The following is a 20,172-nucleotide window of genomic DNA, read 5'->3' as shown; positions in this document are numbered from 1 at the left end:
CGGAGCCCTCCACTACGGCGTCTCTCATAATCATATGGTGGTTTTGGGGCGTTAAACACCTCATATCAATCAATCAATCATCATCTACATGCTTTCAATGTACATCGCAGCGGATTACAAGAACTGGGATGCCGTATTACCTTTTGTTACATACGCCTTTAATACCGCGAAACACGAAGTCACAGGTTATACACCTTTCTTTCTTCTCTATGCTCGTCATCCCCAAAGTTTCCTTGACACCATACCTCCTTTTTCGACGAGCGAAAACGGCAGTGTCGCGCCGAAGAAGCTCGTCGACTTGCTCGGCTCCGAACTCTTTCCGCCCACGCTCGTGCGAAAGACCGTTACAATGCAAAACACCCGCCCGTGACTTTCGCTACAGGTGATTTGGTCTGGCTGTGGATGCCCGTCCGAAAGAACGGACTTTGCCAGAAGTTTCTTTCTAAGTACTCAGGACCATTCGTCATTGCTCAGTGCCTAAGTGACATCACCTTCGCTGTTGCGAAAGTGACAGCTCAGAACCGGCGTTCGCGCAAGAAGCAAATTGTGCACATTGCTCGATTGAAGCCCTACAACAACTGATCGCTTCTACTCGCTCGGTGAGCTTCATCTGGCCAGAGGGAAATGTAACACGGACTGAAAGAGCGAGGAGGAAGGAGAGATCGGACGCTCTCGAGCAATGGTGATTCAGCAGTGATGGTAGAGCGCTGACATTTTTCAGTGTAAATAAACCCATCACATCCGTAACAATATGCAAATAAAATAAATAATAAAAAATTCCCGATCTGAGTGAGGATCTGAGTGAGGAGTCGTTTGCGGGGCAAGTGTTCTATTATAGAGCCACGCATCTGCTTGGAAATACATTGAAAATAACTTTTTCTCCTTGGAAATGCAGTGAAAGTAACTAGCATGCTTTAGAAAAACACGCAGCCTGTATACCGTAAAAGCACACATATAGCTCGAACCCGCATATAGTCCTGGGTGTAACTTGGGTATAGCAAACGCGAGAAAAATGTTTTCACCTGAATAGTATAGCCCGGCTAAAACCAAAAAAATGCATTTATTGACACATTTCATTCGTCGCTGTCAGACGCACCCTTTTCCGAAGCTTCCTTGTTGGGAATGTTCTCCCACAGCACAACATCCTTAGTGCCATCAAGTGCATTTTGAGATGGAGCACTTTCTGAACGCGTGGCAAACGAGCGCCTAGGGAAGGCAGGCCCAAGCCTCAACTATCCACGAGCACAGCATCGCTGGCGAGGCCCGTTTTAGCCGCACAGCAGAGGTCACTTCTGGCTTTTCGGACCTCATCCATTCCACGTAAAGGCGCTTGGGTCCTTAAATGGCTTATTAAGGCACACATCAAGCGGCTGCAGCTATGATGACGACGAGCTCGGTGTGGAAGGCGCGAAGCAGTCGCTTTACGAAGTTGGTCAGGTGACACCGAGACTCGTCAAGCACGAAATGCGCACACGTTTCTGTGCCATTTCCCTGAAGGCCACATAGTGGGTGCATAGCAAGTTCAGAAACATTGCACGTGCACAATTGCCTGTGGTTTAAAGCATTCAATCCATAACACAGAATGCAGCCGTATGTGAAAGCTTCACTGCCACAAGCCATTTTGAACTCTGTATGCACTGGGGACAGGATATCACTATCGCGTTCAACTCTTCAAGGTGAAGCTTAAGGATTCCCCAATTTGTGTGCTAACAAATTGCATGAATGATAGGTTTACACTTGTGCAGAGGCTGTGTTAGCAAGGAACTTACATACCCTGCCATGTAGGTATCAAGTGTCGAAGTTGTCTGTAATGTTAGTCACCCAGTCTTTGATCAAGCTAGGAAGAGAAATATTCTGTATGTAAAATGTTCTTTAAGATATACCTTTGAAGTTACTGTTGAAACATTGCAGAAACAGAAGTAACTCACCCTAAATTCATGAATTAGAAAGATTCAGCCATTTTCACACTTAAGGGTTAAGTTTATAGACACGCACACGCTCTCATTCTCACACTCACTCACTATGTAAAAACAGTCAATATTACTATGCCGGCAGAAAGCCAATGAATGCTTCACCTTTAAGAGACAAATTTGTCTTTTGAATGCAGAGTTTTGCTGCTGAGAAACCAGTGCAACTTTTGCTTGTTTTCAATAAAGGCAGCCCTAAAAGTGCTACAAAGATTTCTGGTATTGGGTGTGGAGTCCTCATTAAGAATTGGCTTCCAATAAGGAAATGATGCATACCTGGTTTCATTCAACATCTTGGGTTATTTCTTTTGTGGTTTTTGAGGCATTTAGAGGTGTGTGCTAATTCTTTGTGGCGCTAAACCATGCTTGTGACTTCCAATGTTAAAAGAGTGATCACTAATCATCCTGTGGTTAGATTATTGTGGTATCGGGGTTTCGGTTCTGGTTTGGGAACCTGTTGTCTGGCCCGCTAGAGGGCGTTGTACATGGGTATATATAGCGATGCTTGTGTCATATAAAGGGGGTTTTCGTCCGGGTCTCGTGCGTGACACTTTCTTCTCCTTTTCGGCCTGCGCTTCGGGGGCGTCCCCCGTGCGCTTCGTTTGACGCACGATACAACATCGGCAACAAGGATGGTATTATCATCATTTCAAGGGGGGGTGGATGATGTGGTGTCGTGGTCACAATTCCAGTTTCGGAACCGTGGCCCCCTCGGGGCGTTGTACATATGTATATGTTAGCCATGATTTTGTACATAAAGGAGAGTTTCCGCCCGGGTCTCGTGTGTGCCACTTCCTTCTCCTTCCCGGCTCGAGCTTCGGGCGCCAGGCCTCGCGTTCCCCGTGCGTCGCGTCCGACGCACAGTAGTATAACATCTGGCAACGAGGTGGCGAATCCGCTAGCATCCGGCTGAAGGCGGGAAAACGTACTTTAGTACTAGTGCTGCTTCTTGGGCGAGTTCGAGTTGTGCCACAAATATTTTATTTTGCTACTAGTGCTACCTTGTTCAGCACACTGGTTATTACCCCACCAATGCGATATTTCCTGAAGATTAAGTGCTTGGACATACCGTGACCGTACCTGCATTGCTCCGCATCGATCCTGCCTAAATGTAAGGCACTCTTTGTCCTACTTTCTTCTGCTGTGTGGCTCACATTAAAGACCCTTCAACTGATATTTCGGCGGGTTGACAGGACTGCAGTTCTTTACACGTGGGATGGCTCCACATTTATTTCCTCCACATCGTGCCTGTCTCGGCAGCAGCATGTTTTCCGCAATTCCACCACCTCCGTTCCTGCAATGCCCTGGCATGCCTCCCGATTTCCTGGAACACTCGGTATCGCAACGTGCAAGTGTATGTCGACGCGGCGGCCCTGGACGCTACGCCAGACACGAAGAAGGTGTTGCTGCTCAACGCGCTTGAAGTGGAGGGATCGAAAGCTTACTACAAGGCTGCTGACGAGCAGACACCTCTTGATGGCGTCCAGGCTTCAGGAGATGGCGCAACATGCGATGCGTACCAGCAGGCCTTAGCCGTTCTTGATGCATACTTTGTGCGACCTGAAGGCGCTTTCTGCGTACGTTCCCTATTGCAACGGAGAATTTAAGAACTGGATGAGACTCCCGTCCAATTCATTTTAGCGGTGCGACAGTTGGCCAACAACTGCAATTTCCGCACCGCAGCAGATACAATGATACAAGACCAGATTCTACACGGCCTGCGTGACCCCGACCTGCTGCGGTAATTCATCCAGATGGGGGACGCTTTCACTGTCCATTCAGCATTGGAACAGGCCAGGGAGGAGCGTGTCGACCGCGTCTTGCAGCAGCTGGCTGCTCTGCAGGCCGACCCGGTTACGCGACGTGAGCATGAACACCGCGCCGTTCGTCCTCTTCCACCCATACTGCTACAACGTTATGCTTCCAACCCTGCTGCGCCTTCAGCCCCTCCGAGTTCTGCGAAAATCTTGCCATTTCTACCGGGCTATACTTCAACCTCATGTGCTGAGATGATTCCAGCCCGGACTGAGAGCGTGCTCACTTGTGCTGCACCTGTAGGCGTCCCAGCTGGCCATGCTGCTGATGCGCCTGCTCCTGCCATGTTTCCTGTAATTGGGCATACTCGGACTCTACATGCATCGACTGGAAGTGCTTCTACTATGAGGATGGCTGTCACGGTGGGGTCTCCTGATGCTGACTATACTGTACCTGCTTCGGCTGTCGATTCTTCGGTTATGCCTGCTGCTCCAGTCTTGCCTGCTGCTGCTTCCACCCTGGCTGTGCGTTTTTCAGCTTGTGGTGGCCTGTGGGATGCTGTGTCGGTTCTCGATCCGCCAGAGATGCATTTCATCGAGCGTGCCGGTTGAGATTTAGGAAGCAGTCCCTGTTCTCTGCGTTGCGGAGGTGCCAGCACCGGTCGAGTCTGCGCCAGCCGTGCCAGTTTCTGTTCTGTGCACGGCGCGTGCATAGGTGGCGCCGAGCCTTGTCCTGTCTGAGCATGCTTGTTCCGGCCCCTACTGTGCTGGAAGTGCACTGGAAAAAGCACATAGGCCAATTCTTTCGCACTATCGGACTGCTGTGGACGGCGACAGTGTCTGTTGCGGAAATGGCACTGGTACGGGCGTCTGCGCCATAGACACAAACAGGACAGTGACTATGCAGACATCTTCTCTCGGGGGAGGGGATGATGGGCTGTATATTTCGCACTGTGCCTTGCTTTCGTGTGGCTTGCTTGGTTTGATAGTTTGACTGCTGTACATTCGTATCTTTTATTGTTCTACGTGCGGTGCGTGCTTGTGTTACGTGTTGCCCCCATGCTTTTTATTCAAGGGGGGGGGGGGGGGGGGTGATGTGGTGGTACATTTATCTTTGCCTTACTGTTGTATTTTTAATATGCATGCTGTAGATGTGCTCATTATCATTACACATTGTGTTGCCTTGTAGGACCCCGCATCATTTTCATCTCAAGGGGGGGGGGGGGGGGATGTGGTGTCGGTGTTCTGGTTGGGGAACCTGTTTGGCCTGCTAGAGGGTGTTGTACATATGTACATACAGCGATGCTTCTGTCATATAAAGGGGGTTTCCGTGTGTTTCGTGTGTGCCACTTTCTTCTCCTTCCACGCCCACGCTTCGAATGCCGGGCCTCGCGTCCCGCGTGCGTCGCGTCCAAGGCACGACCCAACAATTATTGTTTTTCTGTGTGCTGCAGGGTGAACTGCAGAACAGCATTCCTTCGGGAAACCCAACAGCGTCGAACTCTCCTTGCGTTCAGCGCCTGAGGCAGCTCATGGAGGAAGTGGAGACCATCAAGGCAGAGCGTGAAGCCATCGAGTCTGAGCTTAAGAGTTCTACCCTTGACATGAGTGAGATCATTGCTACTTTTTTCCCCATATTTTATGTGCTGTTTGGGCCTTAGCTTTGCCTCACTCGACACATGAGGCACGCTTCTAGAGGTTCCATAATTAATAATGATTAATGAAAATGGACAATCACGTCATGGGAAGTATAAAGGATGTTATCTGTAGTAATTTGTAATGTAAATGAGAATAAATTAAAGAAGACGAAAAGCTTGCTCGTTGCCTGAAGGTACTGAACCTGCAAACTTTAAAAACCGAGACCGATGCTCTACCACTTGCTATCATGGCTATGAGCACTGCTATGACACTTCCAGGTTTAAATGTATAGACGTACCCGATAAAATATCCGGATGGTTTATAATAGTGTCACACTGGCCCTTTTGATAAGCCACCAAGGCGATGGCCATCAAAACGCCACAGCCCTATTACTCGATGGAGTTGTCGGGCTGCTACACGATAGATTTGATTGATTGATATGCGGGGTTTAACGTCCCAAAATAATCATATGATAATGAGAGACGCCATAGTGGAGGGCTCCAGAAATTTCGACCACCTGGGGTTCTTTAATGTGCACCCAAATCTGAGCACACGGGCCTACAGCATTTTCGCCTCCATCGAAAATGCAGCCGCCGCAGCCGGAGTTCGATCCCGCGACCGGGTCAGCAGCAGTGTACCTTAGCCACTAGACCACTGTGGTTGGGTACACTATAGATTTTAAGGGCCTTTAAGGCATTTTTTAAAAAAAAATTTCATGGTGTTGCGGATCGTTATTTGCTTACTTATGTTACCTCAAGAGAAATATAGGTTCACTCATAAACTCATATGTTTGTTGTGGTTTAACTCTTTGATGCACAGAACTTTTTTGGTGGGAACTAGAGTCTTAATTAAAAAATGGTGAGTTCTTTAGCAGAAAATTATTTTCTCACAAGAAACGAAAAATTGGCAGATTTAGTTCGAAAGATATAACATGATGGCAGTAATAGTGCTAAAAAGAAGGGGGTGGTGTTCGATTCCCGGAACAGTCTAGCAAAGACAGGTGCAAATGACCGTTCATCAAGCATATGCGAGTATTCTCTTTCATTTAGTCGCTGTGCCTCATGCTTATCGATTTGGCGGTACGCTCGCGCATTCGGGTAAGAAAAAAATTTACATAAGCAAAAAAGTCGCAGCTGCGTGGCAAGGGTGAAGAAATCAATTGGATAGCAGCAAATTGCAATGTTATACGAAGTGAGGCTGGCATCTAATCTCACATAACTGTAAAAAACGCTAGTGTACGAGAATATGGCCTCTTCAAGGAAAACAACAGTTTTTTCAGTCTCTTCACGATGAGAGTTCAGCACGTAGATGTGTACGCGGGTTGCCCGCTGATAGCTGCTGAGCTAGGGTGCACGCCAGTGACCCCAATCTCGCTTTTAGAATCGAAGTTTATTGTTGTTGCTCGAGCAACATCTGTCTCCTCTCCCTATGCTTTTTCTTTTTTTATGTTCTTTCAACGTGGGCGGAGCGCTTTCTCTCTGCTTCGACTACAGGCCTCCCAGGCGGGAGTATCGGATGTTATCGCACGCGCCTTCCGATCGGCGGAGGTGGGCCGGATCGTTTCATTTCTGTTCCTGCCTTGTTTGTTTCCTCTGTTCACGCGCTTTTACCCGCGGATAGAACATACGCTGGGCAAGGGTATGTTATCAGTTTGGAATTTTTACGGGTCATGACGGCAACCGCAAAAACCCTTTGGGAATGTCCACATAATTTTTATCGCAATGAGGTTACTGCACAATTAAGCTTATTTGAAAAATGAAACATTGAACAAATGTTGTTTCACAAGTGCAGCGTAACGGGGCTACATCTGCTCCGAATGTTCTCACTGCTTTAAACGGGCTCGAAAGGACCTTCTGGCTGCCCCAAGCCTGCTCCAAAACGACGTTCTGGCTGCTCCAAGCCTGTTCCAAAACATCTCTCTGGCTGCTCCAAGCTTGCTCCAAAACACCTTTCTGGTTGCTCCAAGCCTGCTCCAGAACGCCTTTCTGGTTGCTTCAAGCCCGCTCCAAAACGTATTTCTGTCTGCTCCAAAACGTCTTTCTGGCTGCTCCAAGCCTGTTCCAAAACGCCTTTCGGACTGCTCCAAGCCTGCTCCAAAACGCCTTTTTGGCTGCTCCAAGCCTGCTCCAAAGCGTATTTCTGGTTGCTCCAAGCCTGTTTCAAAATGTCTTTCTGGTTGCTCCAGGCCTTCTACGAAAAAAACTTGTGCCTGCTTTGAGGACTGCTCCCCAACACATGTACCCTGTTCCACCCCCGTGATTCCAAAGCATCTTCTTAAGAGATAGCCATATGAAACAGTTTTTTTTTTTCGCTTGGTTAAAATAAAGTGCTGGTTGAGTGGTGTTTCGTAGTTGTCTAATCAAGAATGAAGCTATGCAGAGGCCAAGTTATATTTATGTAACATGATTTGGTGCAACCAAACTGTTGCCAACAGCACTTTACACATGCAAGGCAAAGGTGCTACGTCTTCCCTCAGCCTCTCTTCTTCTTCCAACATCTGTGGAAGCCATTTGGTGTGGCAGACAGTCGTACGCTCCATCCAAATCCGGAGTTCTAAGTCTGCCTCGTAGATGTTGCATGTGTCGTAGATGTAAAATTTAAAAGCACGCTGAACTCCAGCATGTAGCTGCTGTCGAGAGTATCTGCAGTTCACACATTTTAAGTGGCAAAAATGCTCTATTAAAGAATTAACAACATTCACATGTACTGCTTTTAAAGCATGCTGGTTAGATTTCTTTTTCCTAATCGTGTGTATGAGCACACTATGAACAAGAGGACATGCTTACACCGCTTCCGCATTCATTGAGCAAGCACTGGTACCACATTTTCAACAGCATTTTAAGTGCCATATTTAGTCTTTGATTAGGGGAGCTTCTTTAAAATATGGTTCGTTTCTAGGCTGGTGTGAATATTGGAATGCTTTGAACATTCGAATGAATGATACTGTATTGGAATTCGCCTGGATTCAAATTTGAATGATGGAAAATTTCAAAGTATTTGATATGATCGAATAAATGTATATTAAAGAGACACTAAAGAGCAAAGCGATTTTTCATGTATTAGTGAAACTCTTATAGCGACCCGATGATTAAGGCTCCATTGTACTTCGACGTTGCCAACACGCGCGTCCACAGGCGTTCGTTTCGTCACGCCACGCCAGGATGCGCGCTTCATTGGCATTGTCGGCGTGCGTTTTGTCACATCACGCCGCCAGTGCCCTGACGCATACAAGTTTGAGCGCGCCCGGCTTTCCTTCGTCATGAAGACAGGCAAACGCGGTACTGTCTAGGTAATGTCGTCGGCGCAAAATGCAGCATGTCGCGTTTCATGCTAGTTGTCACACGGCCGCGCCGACGGACGCTGGTCGTGCTGGTCATACCTGGCATCGGACTATAGAGTGCTCACATTTTGCTAGCGTAGTGCCGGTGTGCCCAGCATGAGCATGCGTCGATGTTACGTTAGAGTATATTGGGCCCTTTACTAAGGGAGAAAACGTGTGGAAAAAAATTGTGGGTGGCGACACCAACTTAAACCCCATGACGTAGTGAATTTTGAAGGCATCTACTGGGTCCTACGTAGCTTTCAATTGATAAAAATGAAGTACATTGCAATCTGTAGGTGCCATATACTGAGCATACGAAGTTCCAGAAAACTTAATTAAGCCAATGCTTCGAAAATACCTAAAATACATTTTATAATTTCTTAAGTCACGCACGGAGCTTATGGTGCGAAATTTAAGAATGAAACTTCAACCTTGATTTTTTCTGCTAATAAGGAACTCATGATAGTGACACACGTGGCATTATAGTTCTGACAGCATTGTTTGCAAAACTAAACAGAGTCATTGTTTCATTTTAGTGTCGCTTTATGCCGCATGTGACCGCGTGCATTGCCACAAAGTTCCACTTCAAGGTTAAAGAACATATTAGTACCCTCACATTGATTCATCATTTTTTTAAGTTTGAAAGTTTGTTTTCCCGGCTTATATGCGTCTAGTACAAAAAATTTTAAAACATATGTTGTCCCGGGTTATAAATTACAGGGGGTTTATTTAAAAACACGGACAGTGGAACTGGTAGAGACGCTCTCAGAGAAGGTCGCTAAGATTGTCTTCTTCACTCGCCTGCACTGCGCCTCTCGAGCAAATCCGTTGTCGAGCAATCTTCGTTGTCGTCGCTATCTCGCCGCTAAATGCAGCTATGCACGCGGCATTACCCTCCCGCCAGAGTGAGCGTCGTCCCGATGCTCAACAGGTAAAGATGCGGCCAGCGGGTGTTTACATCACTGAGAGTGGTAAAGTTTCATGCGGACCACGTGCAAACAGGAGAAGGCGTCGGGCACGACTTCGTACGTTACGTCACTCAGACGGCGCGAAACCTTGTAAGGTCCGAAGTATCGGCATAGGAGTTTCTCTGAGAGGCCTCATTGTCGTACAGGAAACCAAACCCAGACTCTATCTCCTGGTTGATAAAGAACAAATCGATGGCGAAGGTTGTACCGTTGGGCATCAAGTTGCTGCTGGTTCATTATTCTGACGTGGGCAAGCTGCCTTGCTTCCTCGGCGCGCTCAGTGAAGTCTGCGGCATCTGTCTCTGAATCATTGAAATCGTAAGGCAGCATGGCATCAAGCATTGTAGTAACTTCTCTGCCATGAATTAGTGCGAACGGCGTCATTTTTGTTGTTTCCTGGCGCGCCGTATTATACGCGAATGTGATGTACGGCAATATTCGGTCCCAATTCTTGTGTTCCACGTCGACGTACATGCAAAGCATGTCAGCGATTGTCTTGTTAAGTCGTTCTGTAAGCCCATTCGTTTGTGGGTGGTAAGCTGTCGTCTTCCTATGCGCTGTGCCACTGAGCGTAAGCACAGTGCGCAAAAGCTCGACTGTAAACACGGTACCTTTGTCTGTTATGACGACAGCTGGAGCACCATGTCTCAGAACAATGTTCTCAATGAAGAACTGGGCCGCTTCAGCTGCAGTGCCACTCGCGATTGCCTTGGTCTCCGCGTATCGGGTGAGGTAATTCGTCGCCACTATAACCCATTTGCTGCCACTGTCCGATGTTGAGAATGGGCCCAGCAGATCCATTCCGATTTGAGAAAATGGGGTTTCTGGCATGGGCACAGGATGTAATAGCCCAGCGAGTTTGACAGATGGTACCTTGCGCCGCTGACAGTCAATGCATGTTCGGACGTAATGTTTCACCTCTGCTGCGATTCTTGGCCAGTAATATTTTTCTTTGATGCATGTCAGTGTTCTTTTGAAACTGAGGTGGCCCGCAGTGGCTTGGTCATGGCAGGCTTGTAAAATTTCGCTGCGGAGAGCTTCAGGAACTACCAGCAGATAGCTTCTACCTGTTGATGAAAAATTCTTCTTGTACAGAATTCCGTCCCGTAAACAGAATGACGATAAGTTCTTTGAAAACACTCTTGGTGCATTGGCGGCTCGTCCGTTCAAGAATTCTATAAGCGAGTTGAGCTTCCGATCATCTTGTTTCCGAGAAATGATAGCTGCATCAACAACTCCTAAAAAACCTGTGAATTCATCATCCTCTATAGCCGTTGATTCAATCGGTGACCTTGACAAACAGTCGGCGTCTAAGTGTTGCCTTCCGGACTTGTAAACTACAGCCATGTCGTACTCTTGGAGCCGTAAGCTCCAACGTGCTAAACGTCCAGATGGGTCTTTCATGTTGGTCAACCAACAAAGAGAGTGGTGGTCGCTTACGACTTAGAAAGCGCGGCCATACAAGTACGGGCGGAACTTCGTAACTGCCCAAACGACAGCCAGACACTCCTTCTCTGTTGTTGAGTAGTTGGACTCGATGCGTGTTAACGTTCTGCTAGCGTAGGCAATCACTCTCTCCACACCATCTTGGCATTGGACAAGAACAGCACCTAGGCCCACATCGCTGGCGTCTGTATGGATGGCTGTTGGTGCATTCTCGTCGCAGTGAGCGAGGACAGGAGGAGTTTGTAGACATTGTCGCAGCTCGTTGAACGAAGCTTTTTGTTCTTCACCTCATACAAACGCAACGTCTTCCCTTGTAAGGCGGGTCAGCGGAGAGGCGATGCGTGCAAAGCCTGCTATAAATCGCCGGTAGTAGGTGCAAAGACCCAGAAAACGCCTAACCGGTTTCTTATCAATAAGCCTTGCGAACTTTGCAACGGCTGCCATTTTATCTGGGTCAGGCTTCACACCTTCGCGACTGACCATGTGTCCCAGGAACTGGAGTTCTTGGAAGGCGAAGTGCCATTTTTCCGGTTTGAGTGTGAGTCCAGCGGACTGTATGGCTTGAAGGACTGACAGTAGCCGCTTTAGATGCTCTTCAAACGTGGCCGAAAAAACGCTCACGTCGTCGAGGTACACAAGGCATGTTTTCCATTTCAGGCCGGACAGAATGGTATCCATTAGTCTCTCAAATGTGGCTGGGGTTGAGCATAGACCGAAAGGGAGGACTTTGAATTCATGAAGCCCGTCTGGCATCACGAAGGCGGTCTTTTCTCGGTCGCGCTCATCTACTTCTATTTGCCAGTATCCACTTTTAAGGTTCATTGACGAGAAGTAGCGCGTATGCCGTAGCCTGTCCAAAAAGTCATCGATCCGTGGTAATGGATAAACGTCTTTTTTTGTAACGTGGTTCAGCTTAGGATAATCGATGCAGAAATGCAAGCTGCCATCTTTCTTTTTCACGAGTACCACTGGCGATACCCAAGGACTCTTTGATGGTTGGATTACATCATCCTCTAGCATCTTCTTGACTTGCTGCTGGATTACCTCACGTTCTTTCTGAGCGACATGATATGGGTTCTGTCGGATCGGTCTTGCTGTGTCTTCAGTAATGATGCGATGCTTAGTCAGAGGCATTCGACCCACTCGTGATGTCGATGAGAAGCAGTCCTTGAACTGGTCGAGCAGCTCCATAAGACTGCATCTTTCAGTCGATGTTAGACTCGGACCGATATCGACTGGTGGTGTATGTGGAGGTGATTCAGCTGTGGCTTGTCCTTGCATTAGAAGACAGTCGTGAGAGTAGTCCAGCTCTTCGAGGAACGCCACAGTTGTGCCTTTACCGATGTGCCAGCGCTCATTCGTGAAGTTGGTCAGAAGCACCTCTCTGCGCCCATCCACTAAGCTGACGATGCCGCGAGCGATGGCGATGCCTTGGCGAAAAAGAAGGGCAGTGATGCGTTCGGCTATGGCATCTTCATTATAGTGCACTCCGCAACACACGGAAACAAGACTACATGACAGTGGTGGCATGCAGACGTCGTCGTCGACCACACGTAACACCCTGGGTTCTTGGTCTGGATCATGGGTCACAGGCTTGTCAGCGGCGAATGTGATCACACCATTGCGTATGTTGACCACAGCACCGTACTCTCCTAAAGGGCCACTCACCAGGTTTGACAGCTTTAAGCTGACAAGCGAAATGCGTAGACTAGGCGTTCATGATCACGTCTGCCAAAGTTTGCAACGCTACGCGCCGCGGAGATGGGTCAAATTTCAAGATGAAAGCTGTTCCCCTCCCTTTGCCGGCGCACGCGTAGAGAATGAGGGCATGACGTGGGCGTAGGAATGGCCCTACGTACACGGCAATGCAGTGACGTTGGTCCTCTACGTAGACGACTCTGGTCTGACGTCAACAGTATACCACGTGACACGGCAAAAATGATTTAACACAACATGCGTAGTTTATGTATTTTTTGCTTTAAGAGATTAATAATACTTAAAGTAAATAATGAGATGCAATAAAAAGTTGTGCACGTTTTTCTTACATTTTTTCCCGTGAAATGCTACGAGATTCGGGGCTTACGTGCCAGCATTTCGCATGCGTTCAGGTCCGTGCGGTCAGCGCATTGTGCAGACGACCGCCGTTGAACGCTTCTACGCGTTCGCGCACTCACTGTGCTCATCTACGCCACTGCGTCTAAGCCACCGTTTCCAAACGATCCCGCAGAAACAGGCAGAAGACCACAAAATAACGCTGGCCAACAAAGCAACACCGCTCGCGTGCATGGAGGCTGGGCTTGTTCGGGCACGTCATGCGCATTTCATCTCATGGTCTGATGCCGGAGAGGGTGGGGAAGAAATTTGCCTTACGAAGGCTACGCAGAGGAGCGGCAAGGGTTTCGAGCTCGCCTCCTCTCACCCTCGTTTCGGGCCGCTTCAAAAAACCTGTTTTCTCCGCTCGTAATGAGTAGATTTAGCTACCCATTTAGCTAAATTAGAGCATTAGACTCCATTTAGCTACCCGTTCAAACTGCTGAAGCCAGTCTTGCGCATCTTCGTTCGGCCGGCCATGGAATGGTTCAGAAATGCGCATATTCGGGACCATCACATGTGCAGGACTCTTTGCCATTTCTTGAGTAAGGATGGCTTTCAGAAGTGTTGCTCCCTCTAAAAGGCCATATTCTGGTTCAAGACCTTGAAGGCGACAGCTTAAGCGGTGCACAGGTGTCTCCACGCGTGGCTGTCTCGTAGGGCTGCACTCGGGGCTTCTCACAGGGGTGCTGATCATGAGGTGGTAGTACCCAGCTTCTTGTAATTAATTATCTGTTGTAAGGAGCTTGTAATTAATTATCTGTTGCATGCTGCAGCAAATCATGTGCCACATTATGACTAACAAGCCCCCACTAACACATAATAGGGCCAAAGTTCTTGCGTTTCTACCCTTTAAGCTAACACCAACAAGTTTCATCATGTCTTTTGGTGTACTGAAAAATTGCATGTGACATGGAACAAAGAAGTAAAGTTGTGGTAAATTTGTGAGGAGCCACAGTTTCAGTGTTGCTGATGTTTGAAAAATGAATAATATACCAAATATGTTATGAATTTGTATAGAAGGCGTTATTGTGGGTTTTTATACAGCTGGTGTGTGAACAAGGCGACAACGGACATGAAGTGTAATTAAATTTTCGTTCTGTGTAGATCTTGCTGGTTTCATCTCGTTCTTACTGCCATAATCACAGCCAAGCTGCATTTTTGGTTCTGCTCAAAATCTGAGGTGCTCATCGGGTTTCGGCTTTATTTAGCAGCTCTGTCATTTGTGAGTTCATTGCTCTTACTGAACCTGTGAACTGAGTGCAAGTTCGTCTCTGGAGCATGCGAGGGTGGACTTGTTTAGGCTCACCTGGCAAATAAATTCATAAATTTTCAGTCCTATGAAGGTTATAAACTAAAACGAATAACCTGGGCCCTTTCGCCCATTTCAGTGGCCGGTAGTCGGGCTTTCACCAGCAATAAAAAAAATGTCTTTTGTATAGCTGCGTTGTGGAACTTGCTCGTCACCAAGCAATGTCTGCAATAAATATTAAAGACGTGTGTCATTCGCCTATGTCTTAGTACTGCTGCAGATGCTGTAATAAAGGTAGTGCTCTATGGAAATTTGCAATAATGAATGCTACCTAGATATGCTCACTGCACAAAATATACGGGTATGTCGTCAAATGCATAATAAAATGAGTAGCTTTTTGTAAGTACTGAGCTGATTACTTATGAAATCTTTAAACAGGTATCACACAATTTTTTTGTCCGCTTCTTATGTGGGCGACACTTCTTTGTATGGTCACAATACCAGGCACTGTATTACTGTTGACACTACTTAGCCTAGTGGCTAAGTAGTATTACCTTTAGGTACAAAGCATCGGTTGGATTGCTGGCCATGGTAGCCGCATTTCTATCTGTGTGAAATGCAGGAAGTCCCGTGCATATAGATATATAGTAGGCTCAGTAAACTGGAAATTGGAACAAGTAGTTCTGACAAAATTGGTTTCATTCTTGTGTTCTGCACCCCTGGTCATCTCTCAGCAAATGAAGCACCCGTTAAATGGAACGTATTTTCCTGGTCCCTTCGTGTTCCATTTAATCAGTCTACTGTAGATGCATGTTAAAGAACCCCTGGTGGTCATAATTAATCTAGAGTACTCCACTATGGTGTCTTTCATTATACCAACTTTGGCAGCTCCAGAATTTAATATTTTGTTGTTTTGTCTGATGCCACAGAGCCTAAGTTCCTTGCTGCCCTGACTGAGGACGGCTCGATCAATGAGCAGGCTCTCTCTGTGGAGATGCTGGGAGAAGCGTATGGTCCACTCCAGAAACAGGTGTCCGAGAGCATTGCCAAAGAGCAGCAAATTGTACAAAGCATTCAGGTGAGTTTCTTTTTTTTTTTTTGAAAAACATGCAAACCAACACAGTGTCCTCGATGGACTGCTTTCGGGCATGGTCACTTTCACGAGATTTCATGCGGCTATGCAGTGTGTCAGTGCATGCATCTAACAGCATCGCCGAGACTGTATGAAAAGTGTGAGGAACGGTGTGGGATATGTATGTGCCGACGTGTCTGTGCAGAGTTTTCAAACTTTTGTAAGCCAACACAACGCAATCGGCAATGTGTGTATAGATGCACTAAATCTACGTTGTATCAGTTTGCTGTACACTCGAACCTCATTATAACTAAGTTGCACCTTACCCGAAATTAAGTTCATTACATCCAGAAATTCGTTATAAAGGTTTATTCCTAACAATATATTTATGGCAAGACTATTTTTAATTAATTTTGTTATAATTGATATTTCATTATATTCAGGTTCATTACATTGAGGTTTGAGTGTACTCTTACAAGTGAATTGCTGTTTTGTCCACTTTATGCACAGCCCATGTTCAGTGTACCAGATGATGTACATTTCTCTTTCTAGGCTGCTAATGCCGAGTTCTGTCAGGAGAAGCAAGGAAGTGGTGGAAACAATCGCGAAGCTGTCTTGAAGGATCTTGCTGCTGCCCATGACATGTACATGGAGTTGACTGCTAACCTGGAGGAAGGCACCAAGGTTTGTTTCCTGTGATTTACGTTCTTAAGTTAAGTTTTGAGTTAGCTCACTACTCTTCTTCTTTCTAATTGATTCAAAGCTTTCCTTGCACACAGCACAATTCCAGTTGCTGTAAAAAGAATGGAAGCACCATTGTTGTTGCTGTTCACTGCTCCCGATTCTACTAGCTATTTCGTAGGCCACGTTATCGATGCAATAACCTCATCCTCCTTCACCAAATAATGGCACTACTTTTGCAATGATAAACTTTCTCTCCAGACACACAACTGTCTCACTGCACGGAACGGCGAGATACAAGTGAGCTGTTTAGCTGATGCACAACATATGCTACCCTCTCTGTCGATCAACACTGGCGAGAGGCTAGTTTTTCAGTTGTCGTCTCTCTGCTTTTGTTGAAAATGAAGTGAGGAGTGTGTAATAGAGCATCTATGCACTTGCGACTATCTGGGTGCCGGATCTCTCAAATTGTGCTAAACTTAGGAACATGTATGGAGTCTCTGGCGTTGCTTTAGCGGAGTAACAGTTTTGACGATGAACCCAAGTTCTACTTCGACAGCAACTTTGCAGCAGTGGTAACAACCTTGTACAGCCAGTCAAAAATGAACTTCCCAATGGAAAACAAGTGTGATGGCTCATTGAATAACTTATTTTAGCATTTTGTAAGAAAAGCTAAATGAAATTCTGGAAGCCCTCTCCAGTGTGTTTTTGTCTGTGCATAAGCATTTCTCTATTTTAAATCTCAAGAACTCGGGTGCAGGCTCAGAAGGCGGAAAAAGCTAGATATTAAGAATAAAAGTGTCGTCTTGTTAAATGAACTCATACTTGGTAATTAAATTTCACTGAGGTCTTCTGACCATTTGCAGTGTGTTGCAGTTTTCAAATGTGTTTATGAACTCATTCACGTTCACAGAGATGCTACCATTTCGTCTCTCCATGAAGCGCAAGCAGCTTTTTTCATTCGGCTGCTGCACAACCTGCCCTTCCTTTCTTGCAGTTCTACAATGACCTCACCCAGATCCTGCTTGCCTTCCAAAACAAGATCAGTGATTTCTGCTTTGCTCGGAAAACTGAGAAGGAAGAATTGATGAAGCATCTGCAGCAGTCGATTGTCAACAAGCCTGCACAGAGCACCCCTACGCCACCATCCTATGGTAGGCCTCAAGGCGCACTCTTATTCAGCTTTCAGAATGTGCAGCATAACACAGTAGTGAAATTTCGGGCTGCATACTTTAGATATCTTCGTATTCGGTGGGCAGTTATTTTCTGTGTTCTATCGAAAACGAAAGAAAAGTAGTGTTTCTTTTGTTTGTCTGTATATATATATTTATGTGGTTGTTATACTTTTATTATCTGTAATAACTTGTGTGTGCTGCAGCGACTTTTCTGTGCATCAGCACCGTATGAAGAAACAGAGTCGCAAAAAACTGTTTTGTGGGCATGTACTTGCCGTCTCCCTTTTTTTGGCATGTAATTCTGTAATAATGTGAAGCTGCACAGAAAAAATTTCCACTTGCGTATGCTAGTTAAAGATTTGTGCTTCCGTGCATTGATATAAATGCTTTGCGAGAGCAGTTTACGATGCATTCAAATATGGAGAACGTGGAACTAGCCTTCTTGGCTTTTCAAGCCTTATGGAACCCTGCTTAAAAAAAACTACTTACCCTGGCTTTGAGACGGTGGTTGTTGCGATTAGCCGAGACGAATCATGTAATCATGTGCAACTGAACAGAGCTTAGCACAGAGAGCAAGTGATGCAATCTCGAAGCTATGAGAGACCTTCATTTAAATCCTAACGAGCTGAGGAAGTGTGCATTCAGTGTGGAGGTGGTGAGTACTTTCCCCTTGGCAACATTTTCGAAAGCTCTGCATTCTCGCTTACTTCTTTGCCGGCGTGATTCCCAGCCGGTGGATCCGCAGTCAGCAAGACGCCGCCTCCGCGGCCCCCTCCGCCAGTGACAACCAGCAGCACTGCAACGACGGGCGGGGGAGGTGCCGGGGCACCGCCCTACCCACTGCATGGTCCTCAGGGGATGCCACAGCCCCAGGTGGCCTACCCAGGGTACCCGCAATACCCGGGCTACACGCCCTACCCAGCTGTGCCCATGCCCACAGTCTACAACCCTTACGCACAGCAGTCATACCCTGGAGGTGAGCGTTGTCATGCGTTACATTTAAATAAACTTTACACAATTCTGCCGTGCGTGAAATCTGCTAAAACAGCAGAGTTGCAGTCCATTGCGATTTTCTTCGATGTTTCGTGACTTCGTATGGGTCTCTGCGATTATCTGATTTGTAAACTGCAGATGCTGTAGAAAAATAGCTCTGCAGATTTGCAGTGGTGCTGTAAAACATCCTGCCAGAAGTTACTCGTAATAGAGATCGATTCTTTAGTTTTGTGATATTCCTTTGTGTAATATTAGTCATCCTTAAAAAGCCCTCTGTGTATTGTTTTTTTGTTTTTTACTGCTAGGGTAATTTTATTCAATTCGTAATAAGGATATATCATGTGCTACACACATTTCTTTCTTGCTATTTTTTCTTACCCTACCATCATTTTGTGTATAGATAACTTTTTGCGCTATAACTGATAGGAAGGCCACCTAATGGCTTGTGCCCTGGGACCTCGCTCTATACTTCCGCTTTCTCTTTTTTATTATTATTAATAGCTGTTCATCTTTGTGTTTCACGTAATAACTTCTAATGCCCAATTCCTACAAAAGCAAAAGGGCAAAGCTTCTGCCACCTTTCTGAAATGTGGATTTCACTTTTACCGATTTGTGTAACCAATGCGGTTTAGCTGCATTTCAATGCGGTTTAGCTGCAAAAACACCTACGTACCAAGATTAAGGAGCACATTAGAACCTCAGGTGATCGAAACCGGTTCACACCACTGTAGCATGGCCAGTGTAACCGGATTGCGGTTCTTGGACATAAAAACCTGAGGTTAATCTTTCTAACGAGTGTTACATCCCCCCTCTTTTTTTTTTTTTTTTTTTTTTTGCAGCTGCTCCCCAACAGTACCAGCCATATCCGCAGTATCCACCTGCCCAGCACCAGTATCCAGCGTACCCTTACCCACGGCAGCAACAGTGAACATCATTCCAGTTCTGCAGCAGCCAAGAGAATAGATTAGATTGTGGTTAACACTGTATGCTTGTTTTATTTACTTTGCATATTGTTGCTACTAACAGATCTGTCGCTCGTGTTCTACTTTGCAGCCTGCTTTTTATCTGTTGTGGCAAAAGTGAGCTTCGATATTGGCAATGAAAAATGTCTTAATTGCCTTAAGAGCTTTATTGGTTGAGTTTTTAACAAAAAGTGGGGTGGGTCAATTCTTATACCTTTGTTGAAAAGCTTTTTTGTTTTGTTTTCCTCTTGTGTTGAAGGGCTCTATGTATACATCACTTTCACTTTTTGAAAGTTTGAGTGCTGTTAATGTGATCAACAATGAAATCATCCCAGATCAATTTAAGATTACAATTGGTTTGAAATTATTCTCTTTTCTTTGTGCTTGAATTGTGCTTTTGTTGCCTGCTGATACAATGTAATTATGCTTTGTGATTTAATAAAGAGTGACAGTTGAAACTGTCACTTGACTGTGCTTTCTGCAATCATTTCTGAAACACTTGAACAATTTGGTTGTACAAAAACAGGAACATTTTATTTTTTATTGATTGCACAAACTTCTAATACTTGCTATTTATATGCACCACCACATACAATACTCGTTCCATAAATGCGTCTGCGCGTATGAACGCCAATATGAGATCAAAATTTGTGTAATTGTGTAAGAATCGTGTAAACGTTCAGCACAACTGCACACCTTGGAGCAACTGTACATGTTAAAATTGCACACACTGCTGCCACTAATCCACGTAAAATCTTCACAACATTCAGAACATCATTCTGGAAATATACATGCAGCTGTATAAACTCATTGGAATGGTAAGTATGAACCTGCATACTGCTTGGAAAACG

General features: G+C 46.0%; 1 protein-coding gene across 1 annotated transcript in view; it reads left to right on the top strand.

The window, feature by feature from the left end:
* ALiX (programmed cell death 6-interacting protein-like protein AliX) overlaps positions 1-19,724 on the top strand; it is a 51,818-nt gene extending 32,094 nt beyond the window's left edge. The window contains exons 11-16 of the mRNA XM_037423427.2: positions 5,176-5,329; positions 15,368-15,516; positions 16,063-16,194; positions 17,189-17,345; positions 18,097-18,342; positions 19,199-19,724. Coding sequence (XP_037279324.2) covers positions 5,176-5,329; positions 15,368-15,516; positions 16,063-16,194; positions 17,189-17,345; positions 18,097-18,342; positions 19,199-19,287 — 927 coding nt within the window. The 3' untranslated portion in view covers positions 19,288-19,724. The remainder of the gene's footprint in view (positions 1-5,175; positions 5,330-15,367; positions 15,517-16,062; positions 16,195-17,188; positions 17,346-18,096; positions 18,343-19,198) is intronic.
* The last annotated feature ends 448 nt before the right edge of the window (positions 19,725-20,172 follow it).

This window comes from Rhipicephalus microplus, chromosome 4 (genome assembly GCF_043290135.1).
Source record: "Rhipicephalus microplus isolate Deutch F79 chromosome 4, USDA_Rmic, whole genome shotgun sequence".
In the NCBI taxonomy this organism is placed as follows: Eukaryota; Metazoa; Arthropoda; class Arachnida; order Ixodida; family Ixodidae; genus Rhipicephalus; species Rhipicephalus microplus.
The sequence above is the reverse complement of the archived record's forward strand: the minus strand, read 5'-3'. Positions and strand labels throughout refer to the sequence as shown.